The sequence below is a fragment of the Apus apus genome, chromosome 4, assembly GCF_020740795.1.
Source record: "Apus apus isolate bApuApu2 chromosome 4, bApuApu2.pri.cur, whole genome shotgun sequence".
Taxonomy (NCBI): Eukaryota; Metazoa; Chordata; class Aves; order Apodiformes; family Apodidae; genus Apus; species Apus apus.
In genome coordinates this window covers 108,319,551-108,341,942 of record NC_067285.1, presented here as the reverse complement: position 1 = coordinate 108,341,942, position 22,392 = coordinate 108,319,551, and the positions used below count along the sequence as shown (strand labels likewise).

The following is a 22,392-nucleotide window of genomic DNA, read 5'->3' as shown; positions in this document are numbered from 1 at the left end:
CTTTTTACAAGTTCCTGTTTCTCTTTATGAGACTATCAGCTAGATGTTAGATTCCTATGATCCATGGTGCTGTCAATCACCTACTCATTTCATGATATGCACTTTATTCAACCAGGATACCCCCTAGTGTATACCCTAAATATTAATATTTAAGTTTATACTATATATAAATACAAGTTAGTATCAATATTTTACACAAATATAAATAAAACTAACTTGCAGGCTCCTGAAAACAGTCTCTCTAAAAGTGCACTTATCCACACACTGTATAAACTATATATACACACATGACCCATAGTAATACATTTCTAATGTTTCAAAAGTAATACTACTGAGAAATATATTCATATATGTGGAGAGTACACATACACATACAAATACACTCACAAATATCCAAATAACCTGCACAGCCCATAGCAAACTTCCTTTTAAAAACTGTATTGAAACCAGTCATTGAAAGCCAGGATTTAAGGACAGACATCAATTTGCAAATATAGACTCTGAAAACACTTTTAATAAAGGCTTTCATGAAAAATCTTTAAGAGGAGTTCTGTGTGTTAACTTGTGTGTTCTATTAATAAGGCTGAATTGTGCTCCATTTCAGTTCAAGTCCATCAGACACTACAATGGATTGAATATCTACACCAAAGGATCATTAATGTCACAGAAGTCAGTGATGACAACACACCAACCTACACACCTCTGCCTCAAAAATACTGCTAATAATTACCAGCAACTTTCAAGGCTCAGTGTTCTATAGTAAAACCTGGTACTGGGAAAGGAAAGAAAAAGCTAGCTGATAACTGATACTAGACTCTAGTTTGTCTGTAAGATTGATATATGCTGTTTGTGGGGTACAGCAGCACTTCCATTCTGCTTTTGAAAGGGTATTAACTCAAGAGACACCGCGAGCCTGCCCCTTCCTGGAATGCTGCACTTGACCTGTATCATTGCCACCGGCAAATCTGACAGATGTTGGCAAAGGGTCATTGAACACACACACTGATTTTGTGGACTCCCTCACCGTGATAGCTGCACCAAACTACTTTGTTAGATAGCAAGGTACAGCAAAAGTTTTTAGGCTTCCCTTTTGTTTATTTTTTCAAAGTCTTTCGTAACAAATTTGATCCAAGACTCATCCAGATTTTTCCTGGTTTACAAGGAAAAATTTGCAAGGTTTTGGATCAGCCTCAAGGTGACAGTTTACTCCCAAGTATACATTACTGTTTTGAGCAAGGCAGCTTCCTTTCAATCCCTATTTTTTGAGAATTTAGTTTTGACAGAAAACTAAAATGCTGCAACTGCATCATGAATATAAACAGCACTGATGGTACAAATGCAAGATTGCAGCTTTACTGCTAAACAAAGAAGAATCTGAAGCTGGAAAAATATCTTTGTTAACCATTGATACAACATGACCCAATAGAAGCCTCAGCTGAACAACAGCACCATTCTTGATTTATTTGTACCCGTTTCAAAACATTTGTTGTGTTACCAGAGCCTTTCGGCTCCTTGAAATAGACAAAACTGTAATGACTGGAACTGTTTCTACATTTAATTCCTATGCAGAAGTATGACCGAAAAATTTGAAGTCCTACATCATTGAATAGAAAGTTTAGATTTTGAATTTAACATCACAGAATGGGAGTTTTTAATATCTCCAGAGAAGGGGACTCCACAACCTCCCTGGGCAGCCTGTTCCAGTGCTTTGGATGGCAATAGTTACGTTTTTTTAATTTAAGACTAAAAATACAGAAATGTAGTATCCCTGTTAAGATGATTGTATTTTGTGCTTTTGTAACAGGAGTCAAGGGATCTGACACATTGTAGCTTAACTCCATCACTCCTAAGGCTGGAGCAAAGGTTCAGACTACTTTCACACTTCCAACCAAGCAGCCTGTTCTCTTTAATGTTCTGGTGAACTGGGTATCTGCATGAAGCAGTAAATCCAGTCCAAACCGCATACTCTGTTTTGTTTTGGTTTTTAAACTGATCTGTGACAAGATGCAGGAAAAAAAGTAGTTACAGAAAATGAAAAAATGAACACAGCTTCAAACAAACTTTCCTTCTTACCAGCCTACCTGTTCTGCTTTAGAGATCATTTCTAATCCTCTGTGCTTCCTGTATTTTCATCTGGGTTTGCAAGGATCACTTTATTTTCTCTCTGCTTGGCTGAGATGTCTATTACCAGATCTTGCATATTGTGTTTACTTTTAGCCCTCTGGAGCTGCACAGCACACTCCACGCTACTCCATATACAGAAGTCAGGAAGCCCAAAGACTAAAGAATTTGAACTCCAAAAATCTTATGCAACACAAAGACATCAAGGGTGTGCTTGAGTCTGATGCCTTCAAAGGTACGGAAGAAGAAAGAAGGAGCAATACTGCAGAAATGAGAAGTACTGGGTAGGCTGCCAAGGAGCCAGGAAAAGCAGTAAACCATGAATGGCACTGAAAGGATGAGGGATTTGGTGGCGGGGAAGGAAAAAAGGAGGGAGAGAGCTAACAGAGCATGAGACTGTGGAAAAAAAAGCAAGGTGACCTGAAAAGAAAAGCCAAGGTGACCAGGCATGAGGATGGATGCAAACTATTTAAATATTTTTTCTTGGATGAGCATCTGTACTTTTGGCAGAAAAAAAACACCATGTATATGTTTGGAGACAGTCTGAGATGGTTACTCAGAAGACTGATTTATATATAATAAATTGTAAAATAACAATAAAAGTTACTGGTTTAAAATTTTTTCTTATTTTACAGTAATGCAATCTCTGTTAAGAAATAAATTTAACCACCAAAATCTTATTATTTTTTTTTTTACCTTGACAGAAGTTTCATGATAGAATAAATTGAACCTTGTTCCCAGTTATCCCATGACACAGTTTGACACACGGAATGCTCAACTTCACCCAGCCATATGCAACATCTCCAATAAAGCAGAACTTAGGACTCAAAGCATAAACATATCTATATTGCAACCTCTCAGACTGGCTTGAAAACAAGCATGAGTGAAGAAAACAAAACAAAACAAAAAAGCCCCCGAAACCTAAATCATTAAAACCTTAAACACAAGTAACTTCTGAAGTGTAGTAAGTTGTCTTATGTGGGGAAGAAGATGGGCCATTTCCCACAGTTGTCCTCTAACTACAAAGTTATTTCAGAATTTTAGGTCACTCTCAGTAAATGTCAGCATTCACTTAGGCACTGGTAGCCTGATTTTCAAAAGGGAGGAAATGTATCCTCACCATCCAAGTTGCCTTCCAAAGCAATGGCACAGGGAATGAACTTCTTGGATGGCCAGGAATGTGGATTCATAAATGAACATTTTAGACACTGCTTTAAATATGCAGCTTCTAGTTTTAAAACTTTTCAAGAAAACAATTTTGTACTTAGTAAAGCACCATTTCCAAGTAAGGTATTGTACAAGCAGCACTTAAATACAGGTACTTCTCTACTGTAACTCTAAAGATGTGTGGAAAATAGTCATTTTTCACTGCAGATAAACACTGAACACTCTTCAGATTGAAATGAACAGTGGTCAACACTTCATAAAACCAATCTCTAAGTCTAAGTTGCAGTAATACAACATGGTAATGAATTAAAGTTTGTAATTTTTGTTGCAGAAATGTGTTATGTGGCAGAACAGTGGTACTTTGCAAAGCGAAACATTTTAGGACTGGATCATCCTTTGGGCTACTGAAAATTTGTATTGTGGCCATGTACTAGTAGCTAGTGAAAATAAACTTTCCAGGTATACTACTGAGCTCACCAAGAATGAATTATTTTGATAGAATAAAAAGCAAAGGATGCAAGCTTTAGTATAATCCTCTAAAAAAACTCTTGTGAAGATCAACAACAGATTACCTGTGTTACTCAGAGGTTATTTAAACGTTTTTCTGAAGCTACAATTTGAGATACACACACTGACTTTCAGTCTGAAGATCTGAAAAGTTCCTTTACTTCACTCCACTGGTAACAGGAAATACTGAGTGTTTCTAAGGCAAGGCATCCATGTCACACAGGAAATCCCCAGGCTTGATGCATCAGAAGTAAATGTCCATGTCAATAAGCAAACATAAAACCATAAAGCTGAAGCAGTTGCCAATGTTACAGTGTTTACCTGAGGACTAGACTGCTGTTATCTACCAAAAAAATGGGAACAGCATATATATTACGTATTCTCCACATGTTATTTAGTCCTTGTAAATGGAATCCAGCTATTTTAAACTTCTGACAATGGTGTGAGATAGGAACTAAAGCAATATATAAAAAGATAATAGGGAACTGAGAGAAAAAAGCTTGGGTTGACTATCCCTCTAAATTAAAATGAATAAATTATTATACTTAGATTATTGTCTTTCACCCTCAAAAATTAGCCTTTTTTTAAATACAAAATAATGTAATAAAAACCCCAACAGTATCCATTTCTATGCATCTCCAAATACCAATGAAGACAGGTAAGTTTTCACTTCTTTGCATTTCTTAGATTAGTTACTGGTAGGTTCTCATTCATCATCACAATACTGAATGTTTTCAGTTGTATGCACACAAAAAACACTGGTCTTTTTCATCAGATGTTAAGAAGGAGGTTGAAATTAGCCTCTGCTGTCCTATTGATTAAATTTTTTCACCTCCATAGAAGCTGCAAGGCCTAGTTTCATTTTTTAATCAGGTGAAGGAATATTTGGCATTTGAGTTTCTCACACAGAAAATCTAACACTTGAGATCTGGCATTTCGACTGAAGGCTAAGCAACAGTGTTTTCAAGCAGCATTTCAAAATATAATGCAATAATATAATTATCTCAGAGGTAATGCTCTCCATTGAACTAATTCAGTAGGTAAACATATGGACAACATCCAGTCAGAGATACACTATACAAAAGCAAACTTCAACAGGTATTTTCATCTTTGTTTCATCATTGTGTTTCATCACTTATTGGAATTGAGCAGAAACTCACTAAGGTAAGCAACTATTAACTAAAATGCAACAGCTAAACCCATCAGAGCTAACACAATGCTGTATCTGTTCATCACCGTTACAATATTCCTGTTTCCTAAAACATCTCTATTATATCTCTAAATATTACCTTTTCGTGAATTTCTTGTGTAGACTGAGCATCACAAAATGCCACTGTGGCTACATCCTTCAGAATAGGCATTTCTACTGTACAATCCCTGCCATCCAGCAACGCTACCAAAGGGCGCGGGTGCATGGGCCCATTCATGATCGGAGGTCGAATGCCTGTGGAGAAACAGAGAAGACTTGTTACTCAAGCCATGCAAATGTAATAAAAACAACATGTTATGGCTAGTCTGTTTATGCTGATGGCAGAAAAAGATTTCAAGCACTGAAAAACTAGTAGAACAGAAACAAGTTTACTGTCAGCAATCAATCAGACACAGAAGACCTAATTAAAAAATGCCACGGAGGCTCAGGAGGCCGGACGATGGATAAATCCACTAAGGGTGCATTTGTTTTACATCCTTACTGCACTACTAAGAAGTGCCAGTGCAATCTTATCCAAGGTTAACATTTTGATTGGATTCCACACCTTTGTCAGCTCTAGACAGAGTGAGAAATATCTTGCCCAGGCTTGTAAGAGTATAGCTTATGGAGTATCAAAAGCAACTCAGTGAGGATTTGAGTTTTCAATTTACATAGATGATGATGATCTGCTAAAATTTAACTGAAAAAAAAGCCTACAAGAGCAAAATTGAGTTTACTGAAGATCCACTGTGCAAGTGTACAAGCTAATTGCTGATGTATGTAGGTCTGCTTAGACTTAAAAAGTTTTACAAAACAATTCTGCCTAGCTTAGTCAAACAGATACATCATGCTTAATCCACCATTGAAAACTCTTACAAAATATGACCATAATGTCCCTCCCTAAATCAACATCATGCTTGGAACAAAATGGAGTGACAAAGAAAATATCTGGGGGAAAGAAAATCAGTTGAAAGTGCAGACTTCACTTATATCCTCTTTATGAAGTCTTCAACTGAAAAGTAATCCTTATAACAAGATATTTAAAGAGCATCTTTTTAACAGTATAGATGCTATAAATATACAAAAGTACTCCAGGGAATAATATTAAACTATTATATTTAAACAAAAGTAGTTAAGTGTGGGTGGAAAAAAGAGTCTTCCTGAATAGATTAGGAAAAGGAAGAATAAGAATAAAGTACATTTTGTTACCCCCTTTTAAAATAAGCAGTTTTAAACACTGCAAAGTGAAGCAGGCAAGATTTCTTGTATGCTAATTTCAACAACATATTTTTGTTGCAGTGTGAATTTAAAAACATTATACTCATTGCTTGATAATACAAATGAATCCAACATTAACACAAAAGACTGAGGTACCCCAGCTACCTTCTATAAGCAATCCCTGCATCTCAAATCTCACCCTGTGTCAAAAAGCAAGCCCTGAAAGACTCATTTGCATTTCAGTGAACAGAAAATTAGTAGAGTCCCAGCTGTACATGATACCTGGTGAAGAAAAACAGCTGCTCAAAAAAAAGATTTTCACAAGTCAAGGGAAACAGCATATTGCTTCCCCACTGGGACCAAGCTCAGGTCTGGAGCACAGCTTGGTGGACTCATATCCTCACAGTCTCAACTGTTGAGCCTGCTCTAAAAATTCTGTGTCCACCCTTAATTAAGTCAGGCTAACAGGTCAGCCCTAGGACATTCTGCCATCTAAGTTCCTTACCTATTCAAACAGTTTTTACACTTCAAGATGACAGGTCAAGAGCCACTGCTTTCAGTTCTTTTCTGTTCTAGTCCTACAGCCCCCAAAACCTGATGGTGCCAATGGCCTGACTCTGCAGAGCTCCCACCATAGCAGACAGGCATTCTGCTGTGGAAAGTATGCACTAAGAAAGCACGGGTACAACACTCATGAAAATTATTCTCTGTTGTAAAACTAGCAATTCCTAGCCTCTATGGTGATAGACATGCTCAGAATACACAGACTCTTTCAGTGATATTCAGTCAACAAAATTAAATGGAAGTCTTTTTAACATACTTTTTAAAAATCATGCATGTTGCTACTTTACTATTGCTACCTGTTGCACCAGAAACCACCACATAACCATCATACAGTCATTTTTAGCAAATAAACCACAAACTAATAATGTGGTGCAGGACACAAACACTACATGAACATACAATGTAAAGCTATGTAGTTTGCAGAGAATGATTACTATCCTTTAATGGAAACTTAATTATAAAATCCCACATGAAATTTATTTAGAAACACCCTAAAATGAAGCATATTATATAGACTTGTTCACGTTTCTTTCAAAATAGTAAATGTAACAGCTTTAATAAATTATAACTGCCTTGAAACAAATGTAAAAATGGCACTGCAAGTCTTCTTCATATTACATAGAACAACTGTGCTTATTTTACAACTGAAATGTTATGGTCATAATCTAAATACGGTCAGTGCAGCAAAGCCAGGATTTCAACCCCAAGTTTGAAGGACAGACAGCAAAAGTGAAATTGAAAAAAGGAAACAGAACTTTAAAAGTAAAGTTGCTGAAGATGAACGATGAAAAACATCGCAGAGATTATTCCCTCAGAGCTACAACTAAAGTCCCTCTGTCAACAGAAAAGCAAATATAACCCAAACAGATAACAGAACATGACAATAAAAACTGTCACTTTTAAGAAACACTCTTCTGACCAGGACTATCTCAGAAAATAATGAAAAATAGCATCAAAAAAGACAATCCTTAGAAATAATGACTTCTCTAAAACACATAAAGGCGTGGTCTCTTTTTCCCCTCACATCAGAGTATCTATCGATTTCAATCAAGTTATTTGTGTCTCATGCAAGTGCTAAGTGACACCTCAGACAGAGCCCCCTAAGCATTGAAAGACAAGTCAGAAAAACAACTAGAACAGTAAATCCTCCTCAGGAGAATCTCAGACTTTTTTAGGAGACCCCAGAAATCAAATACATCCAGTGACCTTGACCACAAAAACAAAAATCCTTTCTGAACTTCAGCACAGATTTCCTGTTGCACAATCTTTCTGCCTAAATACCATATCACTGAATGGCAGACAATAACTCAACACTTCAGTAAACTTACAGTAACTTTATCACAGTGGCAGTCACTATTTAAACTTTACATTTGGAAAGACACAGTTTTGCTCTGAATCAGAATCCTCTGAACACAAAACTACTTCTTCCACCATTTAGATATGTTCTGCCTGTTTCTTATCTAGAAATGTCATACTGCACCACGTGTTTGGCTTTGCAGCAGACCCTTGGAGTGAAAGGATAAAGCAATGTGTATTTAAGAGCAGTATTTTCCATTTATTTAACAGTAAATCAGGCAACTCAGTGCCAGACAGGAACAACCATAAACCAGTCAAAAGTGACATTCAACTCCACAAGTGTGAAACTAATTTAAAAAAGTAGTTTTGCTTAGCTGGCTTATTTAAGTATATGGTATAGCATTTCACATAACACATAACAAAAATTAGACCATCCACCCCCACATCTTTGCAGCTTTGTTATGGGAAAACAATCTCAGTTTATCCTAACTTGAGATGTTCAGGAACCCCTACCAACCTGACATTTCTTAATCTGAGCTTGATTTCCAGGGTCATGAATTCGATTTCTCAATGCTTTACAATCTTCAGTATTCTGAGGCAAAATAGCAGCCTGTCATTCCATCCTCATTTCCATGTCTTTAATTTTTCTTGCAGCCTCCTGTTATCTTGAACCAAAGCTTTTAAACTTCTTATCCACTGCAACCTCTGTAGCCTGGATGGCGTTCAAATTTTTACTAAAAATTAAACACAAACAATACATTAAAACAACATTAAGGGTCTGACTTGTGCTCACAGAAGTCAGGAAACTCAAAGTTAAAGCTTCTCACTGCACCTGTACCCTTCCCCCTTTCGCTGCTGGCTTTCCACCACACCTGCTGTGCTGCTGCCAGCCATTAACATACCAGGGGAACCGAGGGACTGTTGAGACACACACGGCACCTTGCACAGGACAGCAGGTGTATTGTAAACAGACGTACCTGGAACAGTCGGCACCGCTCATGCAGCAAACATTTTGCCTAAGTGAGCAAGGATCTGAGGAGTGTGTGTGACCCCCATTACCACCCCTGCTGGAGAGCAAAGCGCTCCAGTGAGCACTGGAGATGGAGTGAGAAGCCTTAACTCTGAACTTCCTGGTTTTGTTGGGTATAAGTCAGGCCCTTAAGGTTATCTAAATGTATTTAAGAAAAACAACAGTCTTTCCTACAGCTCTAATCCAGCTGTTAGTTTGGGTTTTTTGTTCCCCCACCCCCCCCCCCATGGAAATAGTATGGTGGTGAAGCTCTTGCCCCAGTAACAGCTACCATGCCAGTGAGTGCTGGAATTTTTCTAAAATAATACCAGGTATAAATATGCACAGATAGAGCAGTTGTTCCTACACAGCAGCTATTCACCATGCAGCTAAAAGAAGAGCATTTTCAGAGCTGCAATTTAGACTAGCTGCTCTTAGAAAACAAGTCTCAAACTGTATTCTAGTCCAGCTTTTAGGGAAAATAACATCTTAGCAGCTTTCAAATGCAGAACTCGACAGGAGGCCAGCCCCATGCACAAGCATTTCAAGTGACTGTGGCTCTCTCAAAACCGGAGGATTAATGAATTGATCATCCAGCTTCATAACCAAAACTGGAGAGGACAGCTTATGAATTACAAGCTACATACCTTTGGTAGCATAGGAACTTACAGATTATCAGACAAACCATAGCACAAGATGTATTTTTTTTTAAATTGAAAGAAAAAAAACCCAACAACCTAGTTTCCTCCCTCCTCCCAAATCCTACCTGCACCTGCTGCCACTCCTGTAACAGAAGTGCACCTTTGTGTGCCTCACATCAAGGGGGGGAGCTGAAGGTAGTACCATGCTATAGAATCAAAACCAGAGTACAGGAAAGCTCTTCCTGACATACTTCAGGCTGTTATAATTTACTTTAAACCTTTCATAAAACAACCTTTTATGTTACAAACTGACAGTAATTGAAGTGATCACACTGCACAAATAACAGAGATCTCAAAGTAGGCTGTCACCATTTGCTGACATTAAAAAACATACCAAAATGCAACACAGGAAGCAATTAACTATGATTAATATTGTCATTTATATATTTTTCTGCCACTGATTAATATAACATCATTTGGAACAGGACTGTCTCAAATCAGGCATACATGTCACAAGTAAAGGACACTGTCGGTTTTGTAGGCCCAAAATTTGACCTACCTTCCATTTTCTTAAATCTGTTTGCAAAGTCCATGTAATTCTTTAAATGTGTTTTTCTTTTTTCAAAACAAATGCTTCAATTCTTTTTTCTGAAAAATAGGTCAATGCCAAAAAGCACAACACTTATCAGTAACCCTACAATGAGAAAAACTAATATGCACATGAAATGAGCACAGCAGCCCGACAAAGGAGAGTTTTCATTTTCACATGTCTAAGGATTCTTACAAATGAAACGACTAAATAAGCAGGAAAACTCTCTTGACAATGTCCTTTCACTAGTATTTGTCCTCCAGAACTTCCTTAATCAAAGCAACTTAAATTTTTTACAAAATACAAACTACTGAAAAATCTCATCAATATTTACAAAGACCTGAAAGTAACAGGTTGAACATTCAGTTAATTTACAATCATGCACATGTAACATGAGACTTATCCCCTGTGGCATTTACCTCTTTTATGTTCTTACCTAGGCTGTAAATTTGGTCAGAGCTGTCACTTATTTACCATATGCCCTCAAAAAAATGTACTGTTTTGTTAGAAATAAATGCTAATATTAATTCAAGTAAAGAATGAGTTGTCAAAACAAACGAAAAATATCCCACTCGTAGCATGAACACAAAAGCTGTTATGAATCAGATTTGCCAATATGCACTACAAAAATTCCTAGGAATGCCATATTTAAAAACATATTTTAAGGTTCCTGACCCATCATACATTTTTAATTTCAGGCTCTGTTTTGGTAGTTGCATTGTTTTGTGCACCATGACCTCCAGTGGCATTTAGATTCAAAGTAGAGCAGAACTCTAAAAGCAGTCAAGTAGAAATAAACTTTAAAGTACAATGCAGGTACACGGATCAGTAAAGTGGATGCAAGAAAAAAAGAGCACTTAGCAGCCTTCAGCATTTTGATATTCAGCATATTTAGATGCTGAATATGCAACACAAAAATCTCCTGATTCCAAGAGAATCAGAGCCAACACTATTTGTCACCACCTTCAGTTTGAACAGGATGCAATTTCCCATGATTTGAGATGTGGGAAGGAGAGGGGAGGGGGGGCAGAGAGGAGAATATATTTAAATAAAGTACCTCAACAAGGGGCACATACAAAAAGGTGACAGGTATGCTGCGAAGCCTATATTACTTAGCAGAGTAAATTTACTTCTTTTCCCTTTTAATGTTTCTAACTACGCTTCCTGAGACTTTTAAGAACCTGAAGCAAGTCTTACTGAAATTCATAGGAACAATCTCAAACTGACTTTCAAAGGAGTAAGATCCGGACTTCATAATATACATACAAGAGATAGCCAAGTATAAGCTTCCCTTAAAGCATATGTGCAGTCTCTATTTAAGTCTACAGGGCTCAGAGGTTAACGTTAAGCACACTGAACTTTACTGCAAGAACACAGCTGATTAATACTGTTGTACTCTATTCTCTTTATTTATCCAAACTCAGTAAAAACAAGTCATCTTCATTCTTTTTAATTTGCAGGAGACGAAGAAAAATAAAAGTGGTTTCCAGCACTGTGTTGACCCAATGATGTGCAGAGCAGTCACACCCACTTACATCCTCTTGCTAATTGCAAAGACTGAAATACACCCAGCTACTCTCCAGGACAGTCACAATTCATTCCCTTACACAAAATATATAACTAGAACCACAACTAAGTAATTACCACCTTGGTTCACACAATTCCATGGCACTTAGATTAATGCACACAGCACATCAATATTTTACCACCCATGAGAAACAGGAGTGGGTATCCAAGCAATTGCTGCAGCATAGAAGACAAAGGCCTCAGCATATTTGAGACATCTATTTTACTTTATTTTCCCTTTTTGGTACCAGCAAAACAAAATAAGCCAATGATTTCTGTTTAGCAAATCCCACATTTCCCTACCACCACTGAAATCTGAGAGTCACGATTCAGCATTACATCTCCATACACATATAGCAAGTAAACATATTCTCAGATATTAGCCTGGTAACTGTAAAAAAAAGGGTTTCTGTTGTGTTTTCAAATAGTGATCCTGAACCAGTCTTTTTTAACACATCTCATAATTCTGCTGTTATTTGTCTAACATCTGTCAATATGAACACAAAATCCTAAACGCTTGTCTGAGTACAAAAACCAAAGGTCCCACAAGGCACATCTTGAAAGCTTATAATCTGAATGGAAGTTCTGTTAAGGGGAATCAAAATCATCCAGCAACATTTTCTATTGCTACACATGGACTTCAAACATCCACATGAAAACTGAAAGTATTTCACATCTGTAAAAAATCAGTCAAATTACATAATTGAGGCAAACTATAAAGATATCCTAATCTTAACTAATACTTTTCAAAATTAAGACTGAAAACAATGAATCACACCCAGTTAATGTCAAATGAACAAGCAGTAACAGCATAATGCATTACTGCAAAATGTTTTGTCTATCACCATTTCAAAAGCAAACCAAATGACAATATTCAGTAAGGACTATACCAAGTAATAAAATGAGTAAGTATCAGCAATGAAACATACACAAAAACAAACACTGCAGAAACACTCTTTTCAAGTAACAAACACATGAAAGCAAACTCCAGAGGTAGACAAAACTAAAATTTTAAAGGACTGTGCTTCCTCTGGATACGCAGCTTTTCAGTGCCTGTCCACAGTAAAACTTAACTGTTTTAAGTATTTTAAGCTTTATTAAGCAATACGGGGGGGGAGAGGGGGGGCACGTAATAAATAAAATTGTGATGGTGGAGCTGCCCTAGCTGAGCACATTGCCCTTAATTCAACTTCAGAGACATTCTGGCTAAGGCTGCCAACTTTTGTTACTTATCCCAAAAGTTTTATGGGTACTGTGATATGCCCCTGCCCACGTGGCTGTGGAGGAAGCCACTAAGTACTTGGTAACTAACAGCAATCACTGCAGTGACACTCAGGACAGCACCTAATAATCCAAGAACTTGAGAATCATGATGCTCCAGCAGCCACATTTGCCCGTAAGTAACTAAAGACATTGATGAAGACTTGATTCATACATTCAGTTCTGTATTTTAGAGATACTGTCCCATCAGTAACTGGGAAATCAAAGACGTTCCACCTGGGTATACAACAGGGAATAAACATCTACTGCTGTCCTCTTCCAGTGCAGTGACCATGGAGTAGGCTGATAATAACAACGGGGGTGGAACACACCTTAACGCACACCCGAACTCTACTTTAAAATACAACTGACTTTATATTTCAGCCCTTAAACTTCATAGGTTGGTGGGTGTGACTTAAAAAAAAAAAAAAAAAAGGCCAGAAAACTCCCGCTGAAAAGAACTGGAAAAACAATTTGCTTCAACAATTGTAACAGGAGCAGAATGATTAACTCCCTGAGCCGTTCCAGTAACAATATAGATCATGCCAAGACTTACTAAAACACTTTCCATGGAAGAAGCAGCCCTGGAGATTTTGAGAACATACTTAGGATACTAAACACAAGTGTAGGACAGGCTGGCGAAACAGGGCTGCACTGCCATACAAACTGAAATGCATCAGTGGCACTTACCCTTGCTCTTTTACCCAAGTATTCAATATAAAAAAGCATGCAAGCACTGCTTTTTATCTTTTAAGTCTTATGATCAGAACTAGCACCTTGGCTGTGATTTCGATAACAGCTGAACGGCCACATAATCTAGGAATGACCCTTGATTCACCTGTAAAATATGATGTATTTGAACTATGAAGGAAAAAAAGAATAGAACAGTATTTTTTTCTCTCTCTCCTCCAAAAATGTTTCTCCTATAGCAAGTTATTTTATTCCAGCAGGTTTGGATTTTTTTGGTTTAAACCCCTGCCTGAGTGGGAAGTACACTTCAGGGAAAAATAGCACTTTTTAGCATTGTTAATACAACCACTTTTGGAGTATTAATTCCACATTATGTTTTAAAGACACTGCCAAGGATTTATTACAGAATATAATTTCTGAATATAGCCTGTACTAACAGCTACTCTCTGTGCTGCTTTTCTTGTATTTTAGATGTTGTACAGGATGCTGTCTCAGAGAAAGAAACCCAATAACCCAAGCAGAATCAACATCAAAGGGTTCCTTTATTCTGATCCCAAACGCTGCAAGCAATTTCTCTAACAGCACACTTGTACTTTGACCAAGAACGTTAAACTGTTACCTGGGGCACTCCTTATTTTTGTTATCAAAAAGTCTGAAGATAAGCAAGTGTGGGGCCTTGGATAATCAAATTATTTTCACAAGGTTTTATTTTTTTGAGGTCAGCAGAACACACTCTAATGACACTAAAAATAACAGCACGGAAGTATTTTACATATTGAACACTGACCTCTCCATTTTCTGCTGAACTTCCTTTTTTTTTGGGGGGGGGGGGGAAGCATCTGATGTGATTCACCATCCTCTCAGCTGAACATCACAGTGCTGTATGTGTCAGTAATCCTTACAGCAAAATAAATACTATGACTCTTGTTTAGGGATAGGAAGAAGGGAGGAGAGCAAGAAACTTTCTCAAGATATATAGCTAAAACACTTTAAAACCAAATACATATATATAGCCCAGACTTTTAAGACCAGTGTAATTAAGAAGGGTCATTCCAACACAACATTAAGGTTTCTCCCTCTTGAGTTACATTCCATCATGTTCTTCCAAAAATCCAAGCAATTCTGACAAAGGCTGGACCAGTGCAAAGGGCTCCTTAAAGCTTTTTCCTCTGTCTTTTTGGTTCCTCCCACAGCCACTGACCTCTGCTGTTCTCTGTCAGTACTAAGAAAATGGTTGATGATTACTACAAACTAGGAAACAGTTCTGTTGTAAAAATGAGAAAGTCCAGAGCATACTGAACTCAAAGTCCTGCATCTCCTCATCCAGGGTCCCCTGCAGTCAAACCAGGCTTCAATAAATTTGATTTTCTGAAAAGTTGTTCATTTTGAAGGTAAGCAAACAGGATGTGTAAAAATGACAAGATCACCAAGAACGGGCCATTAACAACAGTTAAAGTGCCAAATAAAACAGGGAGTTTAAGGCAAAAGCTGGGTTTATACTATCATGTTACATTTAATCATAATATAATAAAAGTGTATGATCTAAGAGAGCTGTTCTACTGAGCTGTTCTTCAAGTAGAGTTCTGAGTTTCAATTACAAAGGCTCTGGTCCCAATATCAGAGCTAAAGCTCTACTGAAAAACATAGTTAATGCTGGGAGTTATTCCCATTATTTGATGAGAGAAGCAAAGTATTTCTTCCCACACACACCACATACTAAAGGGCCTTAGAGAAGGTTTTTGAACACTTGTTTCCACTGAAATAGTGAAAAGTCAGATATGATTAAACATGACCCATATTTGCATTTTTTTCACTAGGCTTTACAATGTTTCATTTAGCCTCTGTAGTTAACCATTTTCAAGTTGAAAAAGGTCTACTCACATGCATAAATAAAAATGCTTTGTCTACAGATGATTATAAATTTTTCAGCATACAAATCATATTTTATCTCCATAAATTGCATAAAACATTTATCGGTGCTAAAAGCATCAGTTGCAAGGAAGTATTATAAAAGGAACTACTTACTCTAATATTAAGAGTTACAAAATCTTAAGGCAAAAGGGTATCCTTCATTTTTCACACAGAAAAGATTCCTTAACAGGTTATCTCTTCAAATCTCAACTCATTCTTGCTTTGATCAAGCACTGCATTTTGGAAAATTAATTCACTATATTTCCCAGTAAATGAAGTTAAGATATCAATTTGTGGTTTTACTCTAGCGTTTTCCATGTCTGCTTTATTAAAAAAAACAAACAAACAACAAACAACCAAACTTGTGGCAGCTCCTGTGTTCCCCAAGCTGCAGGCAGAGACATTTACAAAATCTGCCCACAGCACATATGTGCGTCACACAAATGTCATCTCCCCCTCTGGCAGTGACAGCCTCAGATGCTGCAGCACTACAGCTCGTGAGGAACGGAAAACGGACCCCAGCAATTTCATTTCAAACCAAAATATAGATATGAAAACAGATTGAGAAGCAACTGGAATGGAAACCAGAGCAATGCATTATTAGATGGAATAAAGAATTTCCAAACTAAGAAAGCTTACTCTATGTATGTCAGCAGCAAGATAAACAGCAGCATGCTGAAAGGCTTGAGGGAGCATTATAATTCTTACAGCAGTCACAGGAAACAATCAAGTGACTCAGAATTTTATCATCCAAAGATAATCAAAGGATCACCCACTTCATGCAAGTAAATTCAAAGAGTACCTCAGAACTTATTCTGTTGTTCAGAAAACAGACAGGCCATAGAGAATGACTGGAAAGCAAGTCCAACTGCTTCCTGTTGCCTGTGATTTCTGAAAAACCAGGAGGGAACAACACCTCAGTGCTTGCCCCATGGCAGGCAACAGCTACCAGGTAACTCCCAGAAACCAAGAAAGCATTATGACTATTTCCCAGAATGTGATGGGAAAACACAAAGCTAATCTTTGCTCTCAGGAAGAACAACAGAGCAACAGGTCTTCATAGCACATCATTTTCCCTATTTTCTGGATGTAAAGGAAACAAAATCACTGCAGGCATATCACTGCAAAACTAAAAAACCCCTTAAGTTATTTCTTCTTCTCCCTAGCTTTGGTTACGACCCCTCTCTCTTTGCTTATTCTGTATTTTGATAGCACAGCTGTTATTTCAGAGGAAATCGTAATTCTTACAACATTCTTCAGATCAATCTTCATTCTTTCTACCACTCCTGGGTCAGGACTGCTATCCCAGTTACAAAAGGAAGAGAAGAAACAAGTGCTGAGAACAGCAGATGAAAGCTGGAAAATAAATCTGGAGAGAAAATTCTACATTCATGAATGCTCAGACAAGAGTAACTTATTAGGTCTGCACTGTAAATCAGATTAAAGCAAGATACATACTAATAGCAAATAAGCTAGTGCTGGTCAAAGAACTATATGTTTTAAGAGGCAACTCTACCTGCGGGTTCTCTTATTTTTTTTTTTTCAAAAGATTGAATTAGCATTATTCCTTATGAAGTCTACACCACTATAATACACTGTGAAATGGGACCCTTGGGGGCTTTTCTGAGCTGCTACTCAAAGTTAATACTGCTGATACCGTCCAGGCTTCTCACCAGTATTTTAATCAGAAATCTAAGTTTTGTGTGCTAGTGACTATAAAACTACCTTGGAGCAAGTTGCAACATATCAACTGCTCAACAAAGTACCATTAAGACACTTTTTTACTACATTATTACCTCGCAGACAACTCATTTTGTTGGTTTCTAACTTCAAACAATGCCTACCACAATCTCACAGCACCAAATGACTTGCAAAATGAATGGATTTACTTAAAACTGTACAAATACCTCAAGTTTTAGTCTTTTTTTTTTTTTTATGATATAAACTTATTTTAGTGATACTTTGACACTTACGTATGTGTTGATACATTTCTTTCCATACTTGCTCTACAGGTACTTTCAAGAAAGCTTAGAGAAAATATTCAACTTAAGCAGAACTATATATTCTTTAAAACATGTTAACTACAGAAAGATAATTAAACTTTTACATCCAAAGTATATAAAGAATAACACAATTAGTGATTTAATTCACTGGGAGAACTGACAAGCACCCACAGCAGACTACGGGAGAGCTTCCCAACAGAGGCAAAGCTTTTGATTTGAACAAGTTCTGTACCCAACCTGTAGATAATTCCAGAAATTCTTCCAACACTGTAGCAGGGCAGGGATCATGCAGCAGTAAGTACACATAACTTCCTTCCTTTGTGCTGACTTTTGGGAGACACCTTATCAGAAAATGAAACAACGTAACTGGCAAGTGCTGCGTGACCTCACATTTACCAACCATCAGAACTAAGATGTGAGTGCTGCAGGACACCAACCAGGACAACAATCACAAAATGGTTTGGGTTGGAAGGGACCTTAAAGATCATCTAGTTCAAACCCCCCTGCCATGGGCAGGCACACCTCCCACTAGATCAGGTTGCTCAGAGCCCCATCCCGCCTGGCCTTGAACACTTCCAGGGAGGGGGCATCCATCCAGAACTTCTCTGGGCAACCTGTGCCAGTGGCTCACCACTCTCTCAGAAAATAATTCTTTCCTAATATCTAACCTAAATCTCCCCTCTTCCAGCTTAAAACAGTTCCCCTTCATCCTATCACCCCATGCCCTTGTAAGAAGTTCTTCCCCTTCAGGTACTGGGAGGTGCTCTAAGGTCTCCCTGGAGCCTTCTTTCCTCCAGGCTGAACGACCCCAACTTTCTCAGCCTGTCCTTCATAGGAGTGGTGCTCCAGCCCTCTGATCATCTTCACTGCCTTCCTCTGGACTCACTTCAACAACTCCATGTCCACCCTAATGGTGGGGACTCCAAAACTTGACAGAGTCCAAGTGGGGTCTCACTTCTTCTGATGCAACCCAGGACATGGTTGGTTTTCTGGGCTGCAAGCACACGGCACTCGCTCATGTTGAGCTTCTTATCCACCAAAACCCCCAAATTCTTCTCCCCAGGGTTGCTCTTAACCCTTTCTCCACCCAGCCTGTATTTATGCTTCAGATTGTCCCAATATGGGAATTAAGTCAGTTAACAGCATTTTGTTGTCTGTTTCCCTCCCCTACAATGTGGTTCTCGCTGCTGCCTTTCCTGGACCAGAAGCACCATCAGACACTTCAGGGAAGGATGGGGAGGAGAACAAAACAACTTTGTTTACAACAGCCACAGAAGTGCATCTTGTTTCGTTACTCTGATAAGTACATCGAAATTATGAAAGGGTGGGACCCATTTATTTTTCACCATTCTGGGCTAACAGACCCATTTGTTTATGAGAGAAAAGAAAGGAAGGTGGGGGCGAGGGAGAGAGGAGAAATTGTTTTATTTGGTGCTTATGATGAGATATTGTCACACAGGAAGCGGCACAGTCTAACTTCTTTTCACAGCTGTGTCATAGTTAATAAAAAACTGATCTGTAATCTGCTGAAAGCAAGAGAAAAAGCCCTCATCTTCTGTAGGAAATGCTCTTTCTTAACCTCTGAGAAAACCACTTGCAAATAAATACAAGAAAGCTCCAAACAGCTTTGGTAGAAGGGTTTGCAATGAAGCAAACTATTTTTTTTCCCACTGAAATTATTTGAAAAAAATATTAAATGTGAAAATGTGGGGTTTACACCTATAGGGTTTTGTTTGGTTTGTTTTCTGACTATTTCTTCTAGACTGTCCAGGGGGAATAAGCCATATGGTTGCTGAATAATACCGTGAAATTCATAAAAATAGGACTAATAACATGAACAATGTATTCCTAATCTGCAAATCTGTAGTTCTTTTATTGCAATTTGTCAAATCCTGCAGAGGCTTATGTTTTTATATTGAATTGCATGTACCTTCAACTTCAAGAATGAAGATACTGCAGTGCAGCAATATACCAAATAGGCCAGATGAACTGATTGCTTATTAAATATGTGAATAGAGTTATGAGCAGTTATCAATTGAATTTCTTTGGTTTGCGTGCTTTCTATGAAATGTTTAGTGAAACAAAGTATTTGAAGTCTAGAATGGGATGGAGAAGTATGAGCCAAAGTAAATTAATTCCAGGCTCATTTTTATTCTGCATATCCAATCTGTATAAAGCTCTTCAGACAAAAGTCTGCAGCTATTAGAAATTAGAATGAGATTAAATCTCGTCCTGAAGAACTTGAAAGCAACTACATTAAAAGCAGACAGTCTGCACCTGCTTATAGCAGGTCTTAAATTTGATATTTAGTTATCTATACTTAAAATAGTATACAAATACAGTTTCACATTTCTATAAATGTAAACAAACACTAATAGTCTAACTGCTCTGCACAATGAAGACGTGATAGAGCAACTTGTTCTGCTCCAAGCAGCAGTCACTGCATCATTCCATTATGTCACCATGAATATTGCTACAATCATCATAAAAAAAAAATCTACAAGTTCACTTCTGTCAGTACTGAGGTATTTCAGAAGCTGCAAACTCCACTAACTAAAGTCACAAACTATCAATGAAAGTATTCCCCTCATCAGTACTGATATAAGCAAACTTATAAGCATTACCAGCTGAAATTCAGCAAACACCTACAGGAAAACAGGACTCTTGAAATAAAATTAAAAAAAAAAAAAGGAAGGATAGTATAACAACATCATTAATAAGAAAATAAATCGAGTGGTGTGACTGAGTTACTGAAAAGTGTTACATGCTTTCTGGGCTTAAACTAAGATTTGGTGCTAGGGTTTGTTTCACTGATTCTGTTAAGTTACATATACAACAATAATTTTTATACCAAGAAATGTCTTCTTAATATAGTGCACATGATACAGTAGTGTATTTTTTTTTCTTCCTCTATAAAAAACCCATACATTTTCCCTTCTAAGACAGAAGAAAAGATAATTTACATTGCATCAGAAAGCATGCAAGTATTAATGATGGGGAATGATGAAGAACATAAATGGTTTCCATTTTCACATTCAGAAACAAGTACCTGCAAATTAATGCTAAAAGCAACTGGCCTATAAAGCAGCCATGTTTCCATGCCAACTGATCACAGAAATACGCATAACTCAACAAAAAAAATGAATAATCTACAAAACAAGAAAATAAAAAGAACACAGAAGTGTTGGCAATCAAGATCCTGACCATACCCAACTATTTTACAAGAATAACAAAGAACACAACAAAGGATGCATTTCAAGACGTAAATGGTATCCAGCTAATGGCACTTCCATCATTATGATACTTCTAAAAGCTGTCATTCCCTCATCAACAAGAAAAAACAGGATACAGAACACCTCTATTAAGGAGGAGAGTACACTCCTACAATAGTAGCAGTTCTTATGGAGGTTTCGCAGTTGGTAGACATGAAAGCACAGGTTATACTGCATATCCTTCATTAGGATTTTTTGTCTTTATGTAAGCAGGTCTTGCTTTGTTCCTTATTCACACTGAGTTGTACTGAGGTTCTGCAATCAGTAAGCAGAGCTGCTTGCAGAGTGAGACAGTCTGCTGTTAAGAGTGTGAGTTGCAAAATCAAGCATGTTAGGAATGAGCAGATATGTATCTGCACAGAAGGAGCTCACATAACGATGTGCACACGGATCCGATGTAACTAAAATTGTGTATGTGCATGAGTGAATTCAACTTCACAATTGATAAAAAAAGATGCTACCACTTTCTGCACTACAGCAAAACTGAAAGTTCATACATAAATCATGGCATGTATGGTTCTCACATGTATACATTTGTATGTGGAAAAAACAGACTTCAAGCAAGTAAGCATGGAAATATTGAACAGAAGAGAATGCTACAGATCTAAATATAGCTGGTTCCAAGATACTGACATTTACATGCAATAAAACCAGCAGTTTGAGTATTTGTTCTTTAAAACACAGAAATAAAAAGCTTCCAACTAAAAGGGCCATAAAACCTGTGTTCTAAATGAATACAAACTGAAGACAGGACAATAAATTTATGTTTCTTAGTATGTCTTTATTTTATCAAGTAAACAACACTGGTTTTCTTCCTGTTTAGTTATTGAAAACATATTAAGAGTCATTAGAGGTTTAAAACGGAGGAAAAATTATGGTCACAGAACTGGAAGTTGGAAATCCCACCATTAACACATTTTAGTGCATTTGAATCGTACGGTTTTCCTGCACTCTGCATAGAGAGCAGAAATTTACAAGTGCTTGTGCCCATCCTACTGCCTGCAAACTTATGTGAACACACAGATGAAGTGATAATGAGCATACACAGGGAATGGAAAAACGCAAAGTTTACATAAAATAATTTTAGATTCATTTACTAGCTTCAGTCTGTGTAGGGACCCCAGTGACATTAGTGGATGAAAGGGAATAATTACATGGCCATATCCTGACCTAACTAGAGAGCATGAAAGATGAAGGGTTTCACCAGACTTTCTTCCTTTGTCAATTCAGAACTCACTATGAACTGAATTGTCAGATGTGACAGCCACTTGCTGCCCTTTTAAACAAGCACCAGTAATAAAAAAACATGCATTTTCTAGGAGGAGCTTTGCCAGTTAAAGGCAAAAACAAAACAAAAAAATCTGGTAGAAAAGACCTAAGCTGAAAAGC

General features: G+C 37.5%; 1 protein-coding gene across 12 annotated transcripts in view; it reads right to left on the bottom strand.

Moving 5' to 3' along the window:
* Positions 1–22,392, bottom strand: part of CTBP1 (C-terminal binding protein 1) — a 241,593-nt gene that overhangs the window by 32,096 nt on the left and 187,105 nt on the right. For 7 of the 12 annotated variants that reach the window (XM_051616352.1, XM_051616354.1, XM_051616350.1 and 4 more), the window contains one exon: positions 5,085–5,239. In XM_051616352.1, coding sequence (XP_051472312.1) covers positions 5,085–5,239 — 155 coding nt within the window. Of the gene's footprint in view, positions 1–5,084; positions 5,240–8,579; positions 8,797–10,271; positions 10,361–22,392 lie in introns of those variants that run through there. The other 5 variants (XM_051616359.1, XM_051616357.1, XM_051616360.1 and 2 more) reach the window with 3 other exon arrangements.